We start from the raw sequence: 19970 nt of genomic DNA on the forward strand, positions 1-19970 counted from the left end.
GATCTAGACTTTGGTTAAACACCTCAGGCTGATCATTATCTGATTGAAATAATTGGATCTCAATTAGATTTAGAATGTTTATTGTTTATAACATTCATAATGTTTTTGTTTAAATGTAATTTCAATTTGCTTTATTAATTCTTATGCTGACACAAGCTCACCTGTCAATCACACCCATCTGAACGCACTTTCACTGTTTGGCACTGTTTGCTTGGAGCTGCCTTGGGCCCCGAGCCAAACACCAGGCCTGTGAGGGGAGGAAATACAAACTCACGAGCAAACGCACAAACTGTTCAGCAGAGCAGCACACACACACTGCGCTGGTGTGCAGCAGAAAGATGTTCGCTCTATTTCTGTTTTGCTCCAATGACAGCGTGGAGGTGTGTCTGGCCCCGCCCTCTTATCTCTACCTCTGCCATTTCAAGTACTTGGTGACATCACACAGCACTGCCCCGATTACAGCCAAATGTTTCGGATACAAACACCAGGTTAAAGGTTAAAGTGTGGATGTTTGACTCGTCACATCCCACGTTCCTCACCTCATAGGCCCAAACCCCCCCCCTCCCTCCCCCCCCTTTAGTCCTACAGGTACTGCCCCTCCTCCTGCCTCACCCTCCCCTTTCATCCTCTTTCTGCATTTGACCCACCGCTCCGGAGCAGATGTGGATCCCGTCTATTGTGTGTGAGTTTTATGAGGGAAAAAAGTACACCCACCCACATACAGGAAGGACACGCACACTTTTACAGAGCGCGCACACTTACGATCCAAAACATATCAGATAGCACAAATGTTATGTTTTTATTATTAGGCTGTGAGCATGCCCAGCGCTATGAGACACGGCTTTGCTTTAGTGAGTTTTATACTATTTATAGTGCCTCCTGTGTGTACACGTAAACCCGTCTGTTTGACTGCTCCGGGTTTGTGTACACTGTCAGTATGTGCTGCGTTTTCTAATACAAATATACCCACAGACCTGCCGCGCATCTGAGAGCTAAATCCATTTTAACGCCGTCACAAGTCCTGGTTAAATATACACATATTACGCGCTTTTCTGATCTGTTATAATGTTGTTTTCTCATCACAAACAGACCTGGAGATGTGTTCAGCCCTGGAATTGTTCTTTCTCTCTACTGAAATAAAGGTAAAATGTGTCTGTTCACTTTAAATCTACTGCTTCATGACATCACAAGGTGGAACAGAGTATTCAGAGCTTTGGAGATGTAGACAGACAATGAACATGGCTTAAAGCTCACAAGAGTCCATTATGCATAATATGAGACAGTTTAGACCACTCATTTTACTAAAACATAGTTACCATCATTATATTTAAGATTTGACTAAAAACTTACTTGCAAAGTAAGCACAGGTCATTCCATAACTGTTATCCAGCAACTATAATGTTGTCAAGGTCCATAACTTTGCACAATAGTTATTAGGGTTGTAACGGTTCATGTATTCGAGCTGAACTCTTTTGGTACGGGATGTTCAGTTCGGTGCAGGGCTGTGCACGAGTGAATTTGTGTGTTGTGTGTTTACATTCTGCCTCTACATGTGCAGCTACACGGAAGGATCGACTCTTTAATATTCACGAGGGAACTCGTCCGTGATTGGGGCAGTGTTTCCCGCAGAGCTTTATTATGAGCCGCTGGCTTGACAACAATTACCCCCCCCTTGACTACGCCCTCTGAATTATGTGGATCCTTGAAAAACTACGGTCGTAGTGAAAGGGGATTTTCAACCTCTGGGGACATTCTAACTGCAGCAGATCTGCGAGCAAAAATATGAAGATTGAGTAAAACTTTATCCTGGAACTGTTAGTGCTGCGCTTTCCTTTTTGAACAGTTTTATTTACTGTTAACAAGGAATTTTTAATTTTTTTTTATTTCAAACATTTCTTGCTTATTTGATAATATTTTATTTACCTCTTTATTATTACCAAGCAGCACTTTGCATTTATTTTACTTTCCCCTTTGTGTAATGTTAAAACAAATAGTTGGTTTAATAAACACACAAATAGACACCAAGCAAATGGTTTTTCATTTTGTTCCCATACTGCACCAAAAATGAACCGAACCATGACCTCAAAACCGAGGTACGCACCAAACTGTGATTTTTGTGTACTGTTACACTCCTAATAGTTCTGATTAAACTAATACAAGTAAATGACAACACCTGTATTTTATTAAAGAGGGAAAATAGATTTTCTTCTTTTGGTGTTAACTCATCAAAAACATGCCTGAAGAGGTTTACAGTCATCCATGTGTGTTTAAGTAATCTAGTGATCTCTCTATTCAAACACTCCTCACGGTTTAGCTGTAAGATTCTGTACAAGGCTCCGCCCACAAGCCGACATCACTCAAGCTCCCACATGACAATTCTCCATAAATATACAAAAGCATGATAGTAAATTACAAAGTGTGTGTACCAAACATCAAATTTGTGCTTTTTTTTTCCAAAATAGCCCAGCAAAAAAAAAAAAATAATAATAAAAAATAATAATAATAATAATAATAATAATAATAATAATATATATATAACAATAGTAATAAATAAAAAAAAAAAAAAAGTAGATAATCCAAACAGATAAATACATAGTCACAAATTTAAAAAATACATACACAACCATGCTAAGTTATGCATGTGTATGTCCATGTTTTTCCAAAATGACTGCCATGTTTGTTTGTTTGTTTTATTTTGTGGTTGAACGTGTCAGTTTACACCTCATCTTCTCAACGTGCAAGAATCGCAGGAGATCATTTACCCACTGATGACGTGCAGGAGGAATCTCTTCCTTCCACCTCAAGAGAATGAGGTGCCGAGCTACCAAAGAAGCAAAGGCTCCAGCACAAGAACAATGCTCCGAGGTGGATACTTCCAGGGGGCAACACACCGAAGAGCACAGTCAAAGCAGCGGAGGTCATTTTGATTTAAACAGGGAGTAACTTAATGACATAGGTAGAGGTATTTTGTTTTAGAACTTAAAGCTACTTGTAGGATTTTTCTACCTTTCTTCTCAACGTTTTTTCTACAAACTAACACTTAACCGACGTAAAACTATAATGAATCTTGACCACAAGTGCTATGCCCCCAAACCAAGTCAGAAATGGAAAAACATGAAAAACTGTCTGATGCACTTTAAAGCTTCTACACGACCACTGTTGGACAAGATAAGACAATATTACTGTGTTTAAAATGTAAAACAATTACACGACTATTGCAGCACTTTTTAAGTTACTCTCACCAAAATAACTGTGCAAAGATGCTGAACTTTGGCGCCGTATATGGACTGAACCAGGACTAAACCAGGTCGAAACCAGGTCTAAACCAGGACTAAACCAGAGCTGAACCAGAGACTGAACCAGGACTAAACCAGAACTAAACCAGAACTGAACCAGGACTAAACCAGAACTGAACCAGAGCTGAACCAGAACTAAACCAGAACTAAACCAGAGCTGAACCAGAGCTGAACCAGGACTAAACCAGAACTGAACCAGGACTAAAGCAGAACTGAACCAGAGCTGAACCAGGACTAAACCAGGACTAAACCCGGACTAATCTTGGTATAGGTCTTGGAGAACCTCGAGCCCGTGGAACAGGGTGTTCGCAAAGCGCGTTCGGGCGTCGTCTGCGAGTAACCCTGTGGGGCGCGGAGTTCTGCGTGGGTCCTTTCGCCCATGGTTACCCGACGGTCTAGGCGGGCGCACCTTTGGGCCATCCTGCACTTGGAACCGCAACGATGATGTTTCACCGCTGCTGATATCGCGGTGATTTTAGCAAATTTGTATGAAGAAAAATGAAAAACCCACCACTTCAATCCAGGATTAAAAAGAAAAAGCATTGTGATGCGCGTTACTGACATTTGTACAAATAGTACAGTAAAATATTATCATTTTTTTCCCTGTAATGCCACATTACTGTGTTAAAGCAAAAAGGCAATGCATTACAGTAATTTGTAACTTTTATAACACGTTACTCCCAACACTGGATAAGACACAAAATGGACTTGTGTGAGCTTTAAGCCATGTTAGAATGTTGTCAGTGTTGGGAAGGTTACTTTTAAAATGTAATCCCCTACAGATTACAGATTACACACACCAAAATGTAGTTTGTAACATAATCCGTTAAATTACTTAAAGTGAGTAACGTAATCTGAATACTTTGGATTACTTGATTTTCTGTAAAGAAGCAAAGACGAGGAAATCATTACATAAGATGTTTTTTAGTCCTGTTAAATCCTGTTTTAGTCCTGGTTTAGTCCTGGTTTAGACTTGTTTTAGGTCTAATTTTGGTCTAATTTAGGTCTAGTTTAGACCTTGTTTAGACCTGGTTTAGTCCTGGTTTTAGTCCTGGTTTTAGTCCTGGTTTAGACATGGTTTAGGTCTAATTTAGGTCTAGTTTAGACCTGGTTTTAGTCCTGGTTTAGACCTGGTCTAGTTTAGGTCTAGTTTAAATCTAGTTTAGATCTAGTTTAGACCTGGTTTTAGTCCTGGTTTTAGTCCTGGTTTTAGTCCTGGTTTAGGTCTAATTTAGGTCTAGTTTAGACCTGGTTTTAGTCCTGGTTTAGACCTGGTTTAGGTCTAGTTTAGATCTAGTTTACACCTGGTTTAGTCCTGGTTTTAGTCCTGGTTTAGGCCTGGTTTAGGTCTAATTTAGGTCTAGTTTAGACCTGGTTTTAGTCCTGGTTTAGACCTGGTTTAGGTCTAGTTTAGGTCTAGTTTAAATCTAGTTTAGACCTGGTTTTAGTCCTGGTTTTAGGTCTAGTTTAAATCTAGCTTAGACCTGGCTTAGTTTCCGGCAATGAGTGGAATTACCAAAAAACAGGAAAATACCACCGTGTAATCCATTTATTTCAACAAAGTAACTATAATCCAATTACCACTCACTGAAACAGTAACTGTAACTGAATACAGTTACTCATAATTTGTACTGTTGTTACCTTCTCAAAAACGGACCTGGAGCTGTGTTGTTTCATTCACACATGCTTGAGTAATCTTTTATTCAAACCGCTCTGCTTGTGATGAGGAAACATTAAAACAGAGGTCAGAAAATAGGGTAATACGGGCTCTTGAAATGTTAGAACCCTGGGGTGGGGTCCAATCTGCATTCCAAAAACACAAAACAGGAAGTAGCGCCATTTCCGTATTTTAAGTGATCTGCGTTTTATTTTGAAATCCTAATGAGTTCAGCAAAATGGAAGAGAAAGCGCTGTCCTGGCGTGCTCACCGTTATCCACTTGGACGGAGGTACCGAAAGCCCTCTGGTGCCGTAAACAAAGATGGAATGTTGATCCTGGTTGGCTCCCAGTTTTTTCCAATACGACGTGTACAAAGTGAAAATACGTTTGGTCAGACGTGAAGACAATAGTGGAGTTTTGACCCAGTGAGGAAAGCTGTAAACTGAAGCAAAGGCACTATACATTATCAAAATACTGGAATAACGGTGTCTCGGGGTGGAGGTGTGATCCCAGACACTACCACTGAACACACTATGTCCTTGGGCAAGACACTCGACCACAACAGCAGCTAAAATAATTGAAGTACACAGATGGAAAAAAAAACTTTAATGTTATTTACAGAGGAATAGATGAAAGGTGCGCTGTGTAACTTTTTGGTTGGAGGTCTGTCACCTGCTTGTTTCTATGGTTATGTCATTGCTCTGGCTGGAATGTTCCACAGTATGGCATTAAACAGAAACATTAAACATACATTTATTCAGTTACAGGTGGTTTTATAGCTCAAAAGTGCCTAGAAAAACAGGGATTCTGACCGAGGGACGTCGCCTCTCCACAGATCTGACCTGTAACTTGGTCTGGTTTGGTCTCCGTGAAGATAGAAAGGTTTAATACCGTATTGTGAAACATTCTAGACAAAGCAATAACATCTCCAAGGAGAATCATTCGCTCATTTGTTTTTCAAAATAAAACCAAATATAAGAAAACAAAAAAAAAAAACAAATTTTCTTCATTATTTATCTCCAAAGCCAAAATGAAAAAATGGATAACAATTTGTTTTTTCAGTTTTTCGATTTTGTGTTTAAAAAATAGATAACGTTTCCATGACATAACTGTTATGCCAGATGTTTGCGCCACATACGGACTGAACCAGGACTAAAACAGAACTAAATCAGGACTAAACCAGGACTAAATCAGGTCTAAACCAGGACTAAATCAGGTCTAAACCAGGTATAAACCAGGACTGAACCAGAACTGAACCAGGACTAAACCGGTCCCAGTCCTGGTCTGGTCCCTGTCTCAGTCCTGGTTTCAGTCAGGGTCTGGTCCTGGTCTAGTTCCGGTCTCAGTCCTGATCTTGTCCCCGGTCCGGTCCCAGTCTGAGCCCCAGTCTGGTCCCAGTCTCAGTCCTCATCACTTGACCAGGATTGATACCGGCTCCAGACCGGGTCCAGACTGGGACAGAAACCGGGACTGAGACCAGGACTGAGACCGGGTTTAGTCCTGGTACACCTGGTTTATTCCTAGTTCAGTTCTGGTTTAGACCTGGTTTAGTCCTGGTTCAGTCCATATGTGGCGCAAAAGTCTGGCATCACAGTTTAAGTCACGGAAACGGGAAACGGTTGTTATTCGTTTTTTTTCCATGTTTCATTTAAACACAAAATGGAAAACTGAAAAAAAAAAACATTATCCATTTTTTCATTTTGGTTTTGGAGACCCTTCACCAGAAAAGTTACACTATGACTGTAAAACTGTAAGATTTTGTACAAAGCTCCGCCCACAAGCCTACATCACGCATACTCCCACGTGACAATTCTCCATAGCGCTCTGTGGGGGGAGTGATTTAGCGCGGAGAGAAGATGTTCCGTACTGATAACATAGGTCGAGGAATTCCGTTTTAGAACTCAGCGCTACTTCTAGTATTTTTCGTCTTTTCTTCTCAACTTGTTTACCACAAACCGCCTCTTAATTAAAGCAAATAGACCACACATTATCAAAAGCTCATAAATAACGGTGTCTCGGGTTGGAGGTGTGATTCCCGGTACTGCCATTGAACACAGTTGTTATGTCCTTAGGCAAGACACACTCAACCACAACAGCAGTTAAAAGAACTGAAGTATGCAGATGGAAAAAACACACAAATGTTATCTACAGAGGAATGATTTAAGAATACAAGACGATTGCACAACTGGAGCTTTCAGGAGTAAGAAGACGGTGTGCTCATGCCAAAAAAATGACTATTTCTGAATGAATGAATACTGTCACAGCTTTCTACCGCTCTGTCGCTATTCTTTTTGAGTGCAGTGGTGGAATAAGTACTCAGTTTTGATACTTAAGTAAAAGTACAGAAACTGGAAACTGGAAAAAACCTTGACAAAAATGGAAAAATTGTGTTGGAAAGTACAGATCCCTGCTTTCAAATTTTAAACTATTTGTACTTCAGAATGTACTTACCACTAGTTCGGTGTAGAGAAATTCCAGCAGCATGAACAGTAAATATTACATGATGAGAAGACATTAACACTTTAGTCAGTCAGTCTTATGTACACACTTTGACTCCACTACATTTGAAAGACAAATACTTTGCTCAGTACACTCCTAATGACAGCTCACACATGATTCACAGACATAAGTCTAATTTGTTAATTCAACTTTTTTTTCATTGTTGAGTAGCTATTTACTATTTTTCAAGTTAGATTATTCTGCTATATTAAAGCCTATACAAATATCATAAAGTTTGGGCTACTCCTGATCAGATAATACCGTATTTTTCGGACTATAAAATCCTTTAATTTTCTCAAAAATCAACAGTGCGCCTTATAATCCGGTGCACCTCATGTATTGTGGTTGTGTTTACTGACCTTGAACTGATTTTATGTGGTACACGGCGCTCAAAAATCTGTCAAAATGTTTTAGTACGACTTTGGTGAACTATGAAGCCACACCGCATGATGGATGGAGCACTACAGCTACTGTAGTCAGGAGCCTCGCAGAGTAAAGGGCGAAGTATAGTTTTGCATTGACTCAGCACACACTGCTGCCGTCGCCTTGTCGCAGAATAAACACATATATTCCACTGAGCCATGTCCTTTAGTCTGACAGAAGCTGAATCGCATCAGTGCACAAGGAGCAAGCTGTTTTTTTTTCAGCGCTTATAGTTTATGCGAATGAGCCATGTGGTTTTAAGTTTTGTTTCTGTAAAAGATAAACAAATGTGTACAAAGCTGCATTAAACACATTATTACTCAATGTATATTTGAGTCGTCCTCGTAGGAAAAAAAAACAAACTTAAATGATCCACCCACATTCACATTCATCAAGACAGGGAGGTGACACCGGGCGAATTACGCCACAATCTGCCAACGGATTGTGGACACCTGGGTTAAGGATCAGTCTCAAGTGTCGTCCATTTGTTTCGCTTAATGAGCCTTATAATCCGGTGCGACTTCTGTATGAAAATAGCTGAGAGAATTCAACATTAAGCCAGTGATGTTAATTTTGTCTTCTTATATACTTCCTATATACTTCTTGGGTTCTTTTTAAAGACAGTGCAGTAAAGTGTATTTACCTTGTTGACATGTTTCGGCTGCTAGCTGCAAGCCATCTTCAGAACTATGAACTTTACTGCATTGTCTTTAAAAAGAACCCAAGAATTTAAAGAATTCAACATTATTGATATTGCGCCTGATGATCCGGTGCCTTATAGTCCAAAAAATACGGTACTTCAGCCACATAAAATATCAGACAGTGGGAAAATGTCCTAACTGATCGCCGTGGGAAAGAGTCATGTATTTTAAAAAAGAATATAGGCCAACCTACAGGAAAATACCTCATCTAAAACGAAGGCTGTGTAGGCCCTTTGTGCTTCATTCATTTGATCATGTAGGCGTTCTGCGGAGAACACTATGTTACCTTAAATAAATAACCAATCAAATTCATTGTGCATAAGATGACACTCACGCGGGTCAAACACACACATATGACGTATCGAAATAGCATTATTAAAAAGTGTCTGCAAACCGGCACGTCTGCATAGAGGTGTGTCATAAAGCTGTCATGTCTAAATAGAGACATGTCGTAATGACGGAATGTCAGAATAGGCGACGGATCCCGCTCACAGTACAGAAGGTTTGCCTCTGTACAGCTCGTGGGCAAAATCTGATTAGTCGGTTGGTTGTGACTTGACCTAATGTAATTTAGGAACCATTAACAATATCAGCAGATTAAAAAGCTTTGAGGCTGATTGAATTCCTGTTTGCAAGTAACTCATTCTAGCCAAATATGTCTTTCTAGACTAATCCAGATTTCAAAGCCGGATCTCACCTTCAGGAGGCCCTAAGTAAAATTTGGAGGCCCTTGTTACTTTAGTGATACTGGGGCTCGCCTACTGATTATTCACACCAACACGATGCACAGCTGCCATCATCTGCACTCCATCTGTAATCCCCACATCAGACAGTGAAGTACACAGGCTCCGAACACCAACAGACACAACAAACAAGCAAGATTATCAATCAGAGGATGCTGGGAGGGACACTTCCCAGAAAATTGTGAGGGTGGTCTGCAAATTAATACTTACATAAGACTTTGATTTATTATTGTGTGATTAGGAGCTAGACAACTTTCACATAGTTTCACTTCACGATCACGTTATTTGTGTTCAGTAAATGCAGGAGACATACATGAGTAAATAATTGGTGGGTGATTAAACATATTAATCTGTGAATAATATGCACGCAAATGTACAAATAAATCAGCACAACTCATTAAAATGCACGAAAACGCAAGCGCATTGCAGCTCGGTCGCGGGTCATTCTCTCGTCCAGTAAAGGCAAAAGTTTCTTCTCTCATTATGAACAGCGACGCTCTACAGTCTAAAGAGGCTGAATTGTTGGCGTGAGAGAAAGACAACAGACACCTGTGTAGTAAAATTACATCACACTGCCTTTGTCCTGTCTCTGAGACGTGATCATGAGTGATCGAGGGAGTGGTTGAGTGCACAAAGACATATTTGTGCTCAGGACCAAAGCAGGGCTGTTTTATCATAACTACAAGTGCTGTAGACACACGTAGGACCGACACACAACAATGATTCAAAAACTCATTCAGGACTCAGCAGGCGGAGCCTTTCGCAGCTGCAGGGCCATACGCAACTTATGTAGTCTGAGTATAGGAAGATCCAGCTCTTTTACAACAGTTTCAAGGTCGAGATCAGACATGTCAGACTCAGGCCTGGGGGCCAAATTTGGCCTGCAATATAATTATATTTGGCCCACAAGATCATACCAAATATGTATTAGAGCTGGCCCGCTGGCTACAGGTAGACTATAGAGACATTATTTATTTAAAATAAGGTTAAAGTGGGGTTCTATGTTCCGCACTCACACTTGCACACACAGACACATTCAAACCAGGTCACGGCCCAATGACGTGATCACACGGCACTGTTTGTTTACATGTCCTAAAGCTTTTAGGAGAGAAAAAAAGTCCAGCTACAGAAATATCTATTAAATAGTGAGTCAGATGTGCGTCCTCTAATGAAACTTCTTTTTATTGTATAAGTCCTTATAGAAGGTAAGCACAGACTGTGTGTTTTGGAGCGGATCTTGCTCACTGTTTTCCTCATATGAGTAAATCAGCGCACACACAGGGATCATAAAGTTAAGTCGTGTGTGTGCATATATGAGCAATCGTGCCGTGCTTTGGCCCACCTCTTCCAATCGGGCCAAAGTCCCATCAGTACTGCGCCTGAACACGATTCGATTGCACTCACACTGACAAAAGTACCAGGCTTTAGGGCCAAATCGTGCTTGGGCACATTTCTAAAGTGCTAGTGTGAGTGCAACCTTAGTGTATTTTAAAATGTTTGGACCCACTTCACATTTTCATTCACACCACTTATTTAAAATTATGAATAAAAAATAGTTTCAATACTTTTTTTCAATTTTAAAAGCAAATATTTCAGTATTTTCATTCAAGTATCTTTAAGTAATAATTTGACAGTGCTACTTATAGTTGTATTGGAGTAATACTTGACCAGGTGTATCTTTACTTTAACTCAAGTCATGAGATGCAGTACTTTGACCCCTCTGGTATTAGTGTGAGCATTTGGGACGATTTTGCCGAAGAGCTGTGATAGCAGACCAAGAACCACACATAAAAACTGTAGTATATGTTTAAAACACTTTTAGATACTTCTTCACTTGTACAAAAAGAAAGTAACAATAACCGAAATATCGTGACATTGTATCGTCAAAGGTCTCTTAATAATATCGTGGGCTGTTACAATATATCGAATTCCAAGTTCCTTTGATTAAATGCATGGTTTTATAGTAGTAACAGTTAATAACCATAAGGAACTACATATCCCATGATTCATTTCAGTGCAAACAATATAAGAAATCTGTGTTTTACTTTAATTCTTGGGATTATGACAGTACTGATTTGCACCAAAGTCCTTTTAAGGTATTTTAAAAGCACTAATTTTCCCAATTTGGACATTTTTTAGGTTTGAAATTTTACTTTATAGTCAAAAATCGTGACGTCACACTAGGAAATTCCGAAACTCCTCTAAGGTACGAAGAAATTACAAATACAAATATACGAAAATACTTTTATTTTGTTGAAATCCTGTTTAAAGTATCAGAAAAAATGTGTTTTAAAGTGTAAATTGTGCCGAACATTTGGATAGTTTTGGACAGTTGGATGTTTGAACGCTCTACTTCCTGTAATTTTCTACATATTTTTCAACTTTTCTTCACAAATTGCTTCTTGATTGATGTAAAACTATCATTTATATTCACAATAGTTACAATCACACAAAATGAAATCAAAATTCTGTCCTACGCACTTAAAGAAACCATTCAAAACTCACAAACATCACATCACTACGAAGTTAAAAAGGAAAAAACAAGCACAACTGAACCTGCAGATTGAAGAATATGGACGCATACAATTCTCTCAGGACAGACTATGCCTTCAGGTGAAAACTCAGACCCTCCCTGAGCTGCAGAGAGAGTCATTTTTGAGCTTTGACAGTTCTCATTTCAAAGTTGACGACAGTATCTCTTAAAAAAATGATTACTGTTTCTGCTGGGTTATTCGGTAAACAGAGTCCAGGCGGAATGCATATACACGAAGTCGTATTAAGCTTGATCCAACTGGACGGAATTATTTTAGAGGTTATTTTGGTGTATATGCTGACGTGGACGCGTATCAGAATGGCTGGTTGGACAAAAAATAAGAGATTAAGCTTTCCAAGAGTGGGATGTTGGCTTATTTTACACATGAGTGAACTACAATTTCCAAGGGACTGAAAAAAAAAACGGTGCCGGTGACTGTGGAGGGGCATCGTGGTGGGCAATATAGAAGACAGACTAGTGCATTTAAAGCAAGCATGTTTGAATGAAACAAAATAAAACTCAGGGGAATATAACGCGAATATGGCATTTTTATATTATGCAAAATGTATTATTTTGAGCTTTAAGCCATGTAATGTTGTTACCTCAAAAACAGACCTGGAGTTGTGTTTCGTTTAATTCCCACATGTTTGAGTAATCTTTTATTATTAGTCTGTCTACATCTCCAAAGCTCAAAACTAGAGGTAGGTTATGTATCATGACCTGCGCTGTCCGTTGTTGTATAATGTATGTTACTGTTAGTTTGCTGTGTCTGATGAGGAGAGGTCGGTGAATTTGTTTAAATGTTATGTTTTCGGGCTGGCTCAGTTTGTGTTGAAAGCCTGGGACCCCGGTATGAGGACACTTTATGTTTGATGTGTGGTCTGTCTGCTTATTGTTCCATGTGTCTTATAAGCCCATGCAGGCTGGGCACCAGCTAAATGGTGCATGACACTAAATAAGTCAAATAAACTAAAGTAAACTACAAAGACAGTAATACACAGGGCTCCCACTCTTTTTCACTGACAAAATGTTAAAACTTTTCCTTGACTTTTTTTAACCTAAAGTGAATTTTCTGTGACTTTATGGCAGCTACATGTGTAGAATTGATCAGACTTTTAGAGGTGTGAAGAATTCCTCAGCCGTCCAGGCAGAATCCACGGCGAGGAGAAAAATCTGTTTGTTGACTGGACAAAAGTTAATTTGGTTGAAGACGTTTCACAGCTAATCCAAGCTGCTTCTTCAGTTCTGAAGAACTGAGCTGCGAAACGTATTCAACCAAACTAACTTTTGTCCAGTCGACAAACTGATTTTTCCCCTCGCTAGACTTTTAGAGCTAAATATGAAATGTTAACCCTTTCCACTCACCTTATGGTTTGGGATTATAGTTTTTGAACATTTAAAATCCTGTCAGTGCATTTATTGTTGTCTTTTTTTTAACAAAAGGCGCAGATGCTCAGAAATAATCGTAATAGTCTAATGAGAACTTGAACACTGTAGTTGCATGAACAAGGTACTAAAATTCAATGACTTTTTCCAAAACTTTCATTGAATTTACAAAATTCCATGACTTTTCTAGGCCTGGAAAGTGACATTTTCAATTTCCATGACTTTTCCAGGATTTCCATGACCGTGGAAACCCTGAATGCATTAAAAATATTAACGCATGTTTGGCATTCTGTTTGCATGCCAAACAACATTTGTCAGAGCACGATGTCATGGCACAACAATTACACTGACTCACACAACAACAATGGGGCAGGAAAGCGCTGTGGGTCTGCCGGACAGTAAATTTAAATACCATTACAGTAAATACCAAAATGCAAAACATGTTGCAGCACAGAAACTGCTGGAGCTGTTCTGGTCCGAGCGCAAACAAGAGGCGTCAGCAGCTCAAACTCCAATAAATGACGGACTTCAGGAAGAAAATGAGCAAGGCAAATATTATTATGCGATTAATTAATAACAAAACCTGTAATTAATTAGATTTTTTTTTTTTTATTCAAGTCCCACCCTTACTCAAAACGCTTTGCTCCCCCTTGTGATGTCATGAAGAGGTAGTATTCGAGTTAACTGCTCCCTTTTACCTTCGGCAGAGATCGGCAGTTCCAGGTCTGAAATAATCCAGATGATTCTAGTGAAGGTGTGTGGAGTTTAAATACACAGTGGAGCACTTATGTATTACTGCATGACATCACAATGTTGAACAGAGTGTTTTCAGTTTGAGAGAAGAATTCAGTCTAAATATGCAGGGTTTGTGTATTAAACATGTGTGAATGAAACAAAACAGAAGTGCAGGTATGTTTGTGCTGAGGAACATTTACAACAGAAGTCAGAACACGGGCCTAATATGGGCATTTTAAGCATTTTGGAGATGTGTTATTTGTTGTGACAAATTATACTCTGATGTCATCTTGGTGTGTGGTTGCCAAATCCCAAAATCAAAACCCTGCAACCTCAACTCACCCTGCAGTACAAAATTACCAGGACAGAAAATATGACATAAGCCTATATTACTCGTCTGTATACAGAGGTGGACAGAGGGAGTGTGACGTCACCCACAGTGTTCAACTCCACTCAAATGAAGCTCACGTTCCATTGAAGAAATAGAAATTGATTTACAGACAAAATGGTGAAATAATAACACAAGGATCATGTAAAACTGGTTAATATTGTCAATGTAAGGAGAGTTTTTTGGTCAATTTAGCATATATACTTTCACATTTCGCACACAATTTTCGCAAAATGTATTTTCCTCTCTTAGGGACATAAGGATCAGCCCTGAAAGTAGCACCGACACACACCAAAGTCTCCAGTCTTACCTTGAACAAGATTATGACAAAATGTACAGAACAATCTTTGATATCTTATTCCAAGTCTGATCAGTTTAAGTTTTAACCCAAAAAATTATGCAAAATTTGAATTTTTAGGCAAATTTTTTGTCAGATCTAGTTTACTCAAATACTAAATAAGCTATCCAGAATCCCATCTGCTTTTTTTTTTTTTTTTTTTTTTATTTACTATGGCAAAAAAAAAAAAGCAACATATTTAAACCTGGTTCTTTCCATTTTCCTAAAAATTGTAAATTTTGGCTGTTTTCCCACATTAAATGCTTTATTTTTATATGAAAAAAATTACATGATGAAAAACTTATAATATGTTTTTTCTTACAATTCTGGGAGTAAACTACAGGAGGAGTTTCAAATTGATATTTCTAAACTTAAGATTTTTTTTTTTCCCATTCACCTTGCCTTAAGACTAAAATGATGAGGCTCACAGCAGCAGTTACAGATAGAGAGGTGACAATTTTTCAATGTTAAGTCAATTGGAGCCAGAGTCAGTGGAGCTGGAAGTGCTCCCATGTTCACTTCCTATTTGGAAGCGCGTTACCTATTTCCATTTATATATATATGGATTTGTAAGTATATATACTGCCCTACAAAGGCAGAACGCCGTAACATCATGTTTGGTCAAAACTGAGTTCATGTCATTTTGTTTGTATTTGAGAGCCTTTACCATGTGAACAAATATCTTGAAAAATATTGAGCTCAAAATTGACCTTTGACCCAGTCAATTCCTGTTCTCTGCCTTTTTGTCCTGTGTCAAATATAAGGAGTTGTACAAAGGCAAAAGGCAGTAACAGTACATGTCTTGTTAGTAATTTAGTTCATAAATATATTTTATTTTAAAATCAAACAACTCACCATCTAACCCTTCTTTTTGTTGCATCCTTGGCACAGGGTCAAAACACAATCAATTAATAAACCTTTGTATTCAATTATACTTAAGTGATCTTTTATGTGAAAGTATTTTGTGCATTTATTCATACTATACATACTTTACTGCAAAGTAAAGTATGTACATCTGTCAAACTGTTTAACTGTGTAAATGTCGCTGCACGATCTTGATCAGCACTAAACAGCAAATCCAAAGTTCTTCTTAACAAACATGATGACAAACCTTAGCCTTAGTGAGGCGTTCTTATAATGGATGGAAGTCTGGGGAATATCAAGCAAATGTCAGTTATTGCCTTTTGTTTTTGCATGACTCCTTATTTTTGGCACATGATACAAAGGCAGAGTACAGGAACTGACTAATAAGGGGCAAAGGTCAGTTTTGAGCTCAAGATCAGGTATGAAAATCTTTCACCTTTTGGCAAAATTTGCTGAAATGAATGTAGAAAATGACAAAGATGGTCTTGATTTGGTCTCAATGGGCCATGCTCTTGGTCTTGTCTCAGTCTCGACCTTTAAGTCTTTGTCTTGTCTTGGTCTCAACCTAGGAGTGGGCGATATCTTGATATTTTAAATATATCAATATATTTTTTAAACTCAATATGGATTCTGACATATTGTATATATCGATATAATGCTTATATTTAATTCTGATTTCACTCATTCACTCGTCACTACCGCCGTGAATGCCCAAAGTTGGTACCAGTGAAAATCTTCTAGCACCACGAACCTTTTCCTCCATTTACAGACAAAACCATCAGCAGCACATCCTCTGTCACAGAGAGAACACTCATATGAACACTGAGTCATGTCCTTTAGTCGAAAGAAGCTGAACCACATTAGGAGCATGTTGTTTATGCAAATGAGCCATGCGCTTTTAAGTTTTGTTTCTGTAAAATGTAAACACGTGCACAAAACTGCATTAAACACATTATAATGTCAAACGGGCTGATGTGGCTCTAGAGTTGCTATGGTTTATATGTTGTAAAGTTTGATAATGTAGAGTTTATTTATGCAGAAGATTTTAATGAATAATCTGCTGCAGTGTCACTTGTACAATAGTGTTTGGAAACTTTGGGTTTGATCTGCAGTGGATTGTGGGAAACCTCAGAGCTCCTTACGCTGGATATGAACATGGATCTGTTATTAAAATAAGGAACCTCCCAATCTTCCTCTGCTGAAGGAGCTAATGGTTATGATTATGGTCTGGATAACAGAGTTAATGCAAAGATGAGCTCGAGTTGAGTTGTTTTATTTATGAATGAAAAGAAGGATATATGCATTATTTATTTTATTTTACAGTTAAATTATTATTTATGTAATTAGGGATTTTTTGTAATCTTAAATGAGGCAGAAGCACTTTGTTCCTACATGAACTGCCGAACCTCTTGCACTTCAATAAAAAAAAATACCTTGTGGAATTTGGCATATTTGTTTTTGCAGTTTTCAGTTTTAGGAGGTTATTTTTCCTGTACAGATATCGAGATATATATCGTATATCGAGATATAGCAAAATATATCGAGATATATGTTTTGATCCATATCACCCGGCCTTACTCCACCCTCGGAGGTCTAGGTCTGGTCTTGGAACAATGTGGTCTCAGACTGCTCTTGATTAGTGCTATTTTGATTACAGACTACAGAGGCCACGTCACCTTTTTCACCCCTGATCCATTTTCATGTCTGCAATGTTTTTCACGTACAAATATTTCTTCATTATAGCAACTAGTTGTCAAATTTTGGGAGCCCTGTCTATTATACTTTTGTCTGGACAAAACATAAACATTTAAGTCATTTTTCTCAGTTTCACACCGTGGCGAGTTAAGGTCTTTTACCTTTGTAGGACAGTATGGTCGATGATTACACCCACCTTTTGATTGGGAAGCTTCTTGGTCTGTTTGAACGTCACCGTCTGTGAAATCCAGTAGGTCCTTGCGAGCTGGATGTACAGGTAGCCAATGATGAGCCCTGGTGCGACTATACTCGTGCAAAACAGCAGCGTGATGTAAACTTTGTACGAAATCGGCGACAGCGTAGGCAAGCACATGGTTTTGTTCCCCACCGTCATGAGTTCGATGCTGACGATCGTCGGCAGCGTCAGCACAAGCGACGCCACCCACACCAGCAACGCTATCGCCTTCCGGTAGCTTTTCGACCTCTTTACCGTATCCAGAGGTTTCAGCACGGCGAAGTAGCGTTCTGTGCTCATGATCGTCAACGTGAAGATGCTAGCGTGCATGGTCAGGAAGTCGATGCTGATGAGGATCTTGCAGCCAGCATTGCCGAAGTACCAATCTCCAAGAAAGTGCGTACAGACGACGAAAGGTATGGTTAGCAGGTATAGCAGGTCGGCCAATGCGAGGTTTATGATATAGATGTACATGGACGCCGCCGATCGCATGGAGTGACACATGACGACCAGGGTGTAGATGTTGCCGGACACGCCCACGAGGCACATGATGGAGAGGATGGTGCCGATGGTGAATGTGGCGGCATTGCCATCGTCGGTTCTCATGGGGTCCTCGGTGGCGTTGGGGCCCAGGATGTCCACAGGTTCCATGAGGACAGTGTGTATCACTAAAAACAACCAGAAAACACAGTGGGTTAGCGCTTTTCTGGGGACACATATTTCAAAAGTCACAAAACTTTGTGACCCAAGTCAATAGACATTATTCATAAATAACAAAATAAAGGTGGATTTGACCATTATTGAACATTAATGAGGATATTTTCTGGTTGACTGAGTGATCGTGTCTCTCTGATCAAATAGTATTACTCACATTTTAAACAATGAAAAACAGTAAATGAAGCAGCAATAAAAGGATCCATAAGTCGACTATTTGGACATTAAATGTAGCCCATTTCTTTTTCTTTTCAACATTCAATTGAACCAGCAATATTAGAACAAAATAGTCTGTAGAACTGTATATTGCAGATCTACATGTAGATTGTGACAAGGCATCCCCAAAAAGAATCTCTCGTGACCCACCTGAGGGACCCACCCATTGTAACCCAGTCTTTGGGAAACTATGGGTTAGAGCAGGGGTGTCAATCTCAAATTGACAGGGAGCCAAAATTAAAAACTGGGACTAAATCATGGGCCAAACTAAATATTTATTGAAAAATTTCAACATCTGTATGTTTTCTCTTCTTTTGAGATATGTAATGTTTGAACCTTTTCTTATTAAAATAAATGTTTAATAATAGTTTTGCTTAAACATTGAATCCAGAACAAACATAATATAAAATAATAACAAAATTTTAAATAAATAATGTCTCTGTAGCCAGCAGCTCTAATACATATTTGATATGATCTCGCCGGCCAAATATAATTATATCGCGGGCCAAATTTAGCCCCCGGGCCTGAGTCTGACATGTCTGGGTTAGAGGGACTGAACATTAACAGAGAGAAACTAGCTAAGGAGCAGCTATGGACCTCTGAGATGCTACCGACTTTTTACACCAAATGTGGCAGAAGATCTTCCTGAGGAAATACTCCAAGGAATAGCCCATTTCATCACCAAACAAAACAACACAGTAAAGTGAGAGTGAGGCGTGGACACTGGTGTGATGCCCAGGCTGCAGGACAAAGGGAGGGGACACTTTTGTCCAGAGGGCCTCAAACTGTCCTGACACAGTTCTCTGACCCATCCTCCTGTCAAACGGCAGTGAGACAGGAGAGGTTTTAAATGATGGTGGCCTGTGTAGTTCGTGTGCTGGTAATCTGCCATCTTTGTCTCTATATGAAGATGTAACAGCTCAGCATGGGACGTTCCACAGTATGCTATTACATTTGCATTTCTTTCTTGCATTTACTCATTTACAGGCAAAAAACAATCACAACTGTACCTGGGCTCAGTGTCTTAACCTCCATATTCAGAAATACAGACACATACAATTCTCTCTGGACAGGCCAGGCCTCATGTGAAAAATCTGAACCTCCAGAATTCCCTCACTGACCTACAGAGGCTGAACAAGCACTGAGTCATGACTGGCTGAAGACGCTGGGGTTTAGGTAGAGATCATTGAGATCAGAGAGAGGCTTTTTTGGTTTAAACCAACTGGATTTCAGGATTGGAACTGGCAATCGAAATGAGAGACTCGAGAGGCTCATTCTGGATTATCAACTTGAGAACCTGAACACTAAATAATAACATAAACTAGTGATCCCCAAACTTTATTCTCATTAGGACCGGTAATAAACATAAACATTTTTTAAGGGACCACTGGAGGGAGCAGTCCCAGAACAAGGCCTGGATTAGTGGTTGGGGACCCCTGACATAAACAACTTGTCCAGTGTTTATGTAATTCAGATTAAATACAAATTAAAATCAGTAAAAGCTAAATTTGATTTGTGTGATGTGATGTTCATGACATTTTAATCT

General features: G+C 39.2%; 1 protein-coding gene across 1 annotated transcript in view; it reads right to left on the bottom strand.

Annotated features, from left to right (window-relative positions):
• The window catches only part of LOC110173710 (urotensin-2 receptor), a 162037-nt gene that overhangs the window by 130202 nt on the left and 11865 nt on the right, over positions 1-19970 (bottom strand). The window contains exon 2 of the mRNA XM_055150629.1: positions 17456-18162. Within this exon, the coding sequence (XP_055006604.1) occupies positions 17456-18145 (690 nt within the window). The 5' untranslated portion in view covers positions 18146-18162. The remainder of the gene's footprint in view (positions 1-17455; positions 18163-19970) is intronic.

Source organism: Boleophthalmus pectinirostris, unplaced genomic scaffold, assembly GCF_026225935.1.
Source record: "Boleophthalmus pectinirostris isolate CB_2022bp ecotype Guang Dong unplaced genomic scaffold, ASM2622593v1 HiC_scaffold_14, whole genome shotgun sequence".
NCBI lineage: Eukaryota > Metazoa > Chordata > Actinopteri > Gobiiformes > Gobiidae > Boleophthalmus > Boleophthalmus pectinirostris.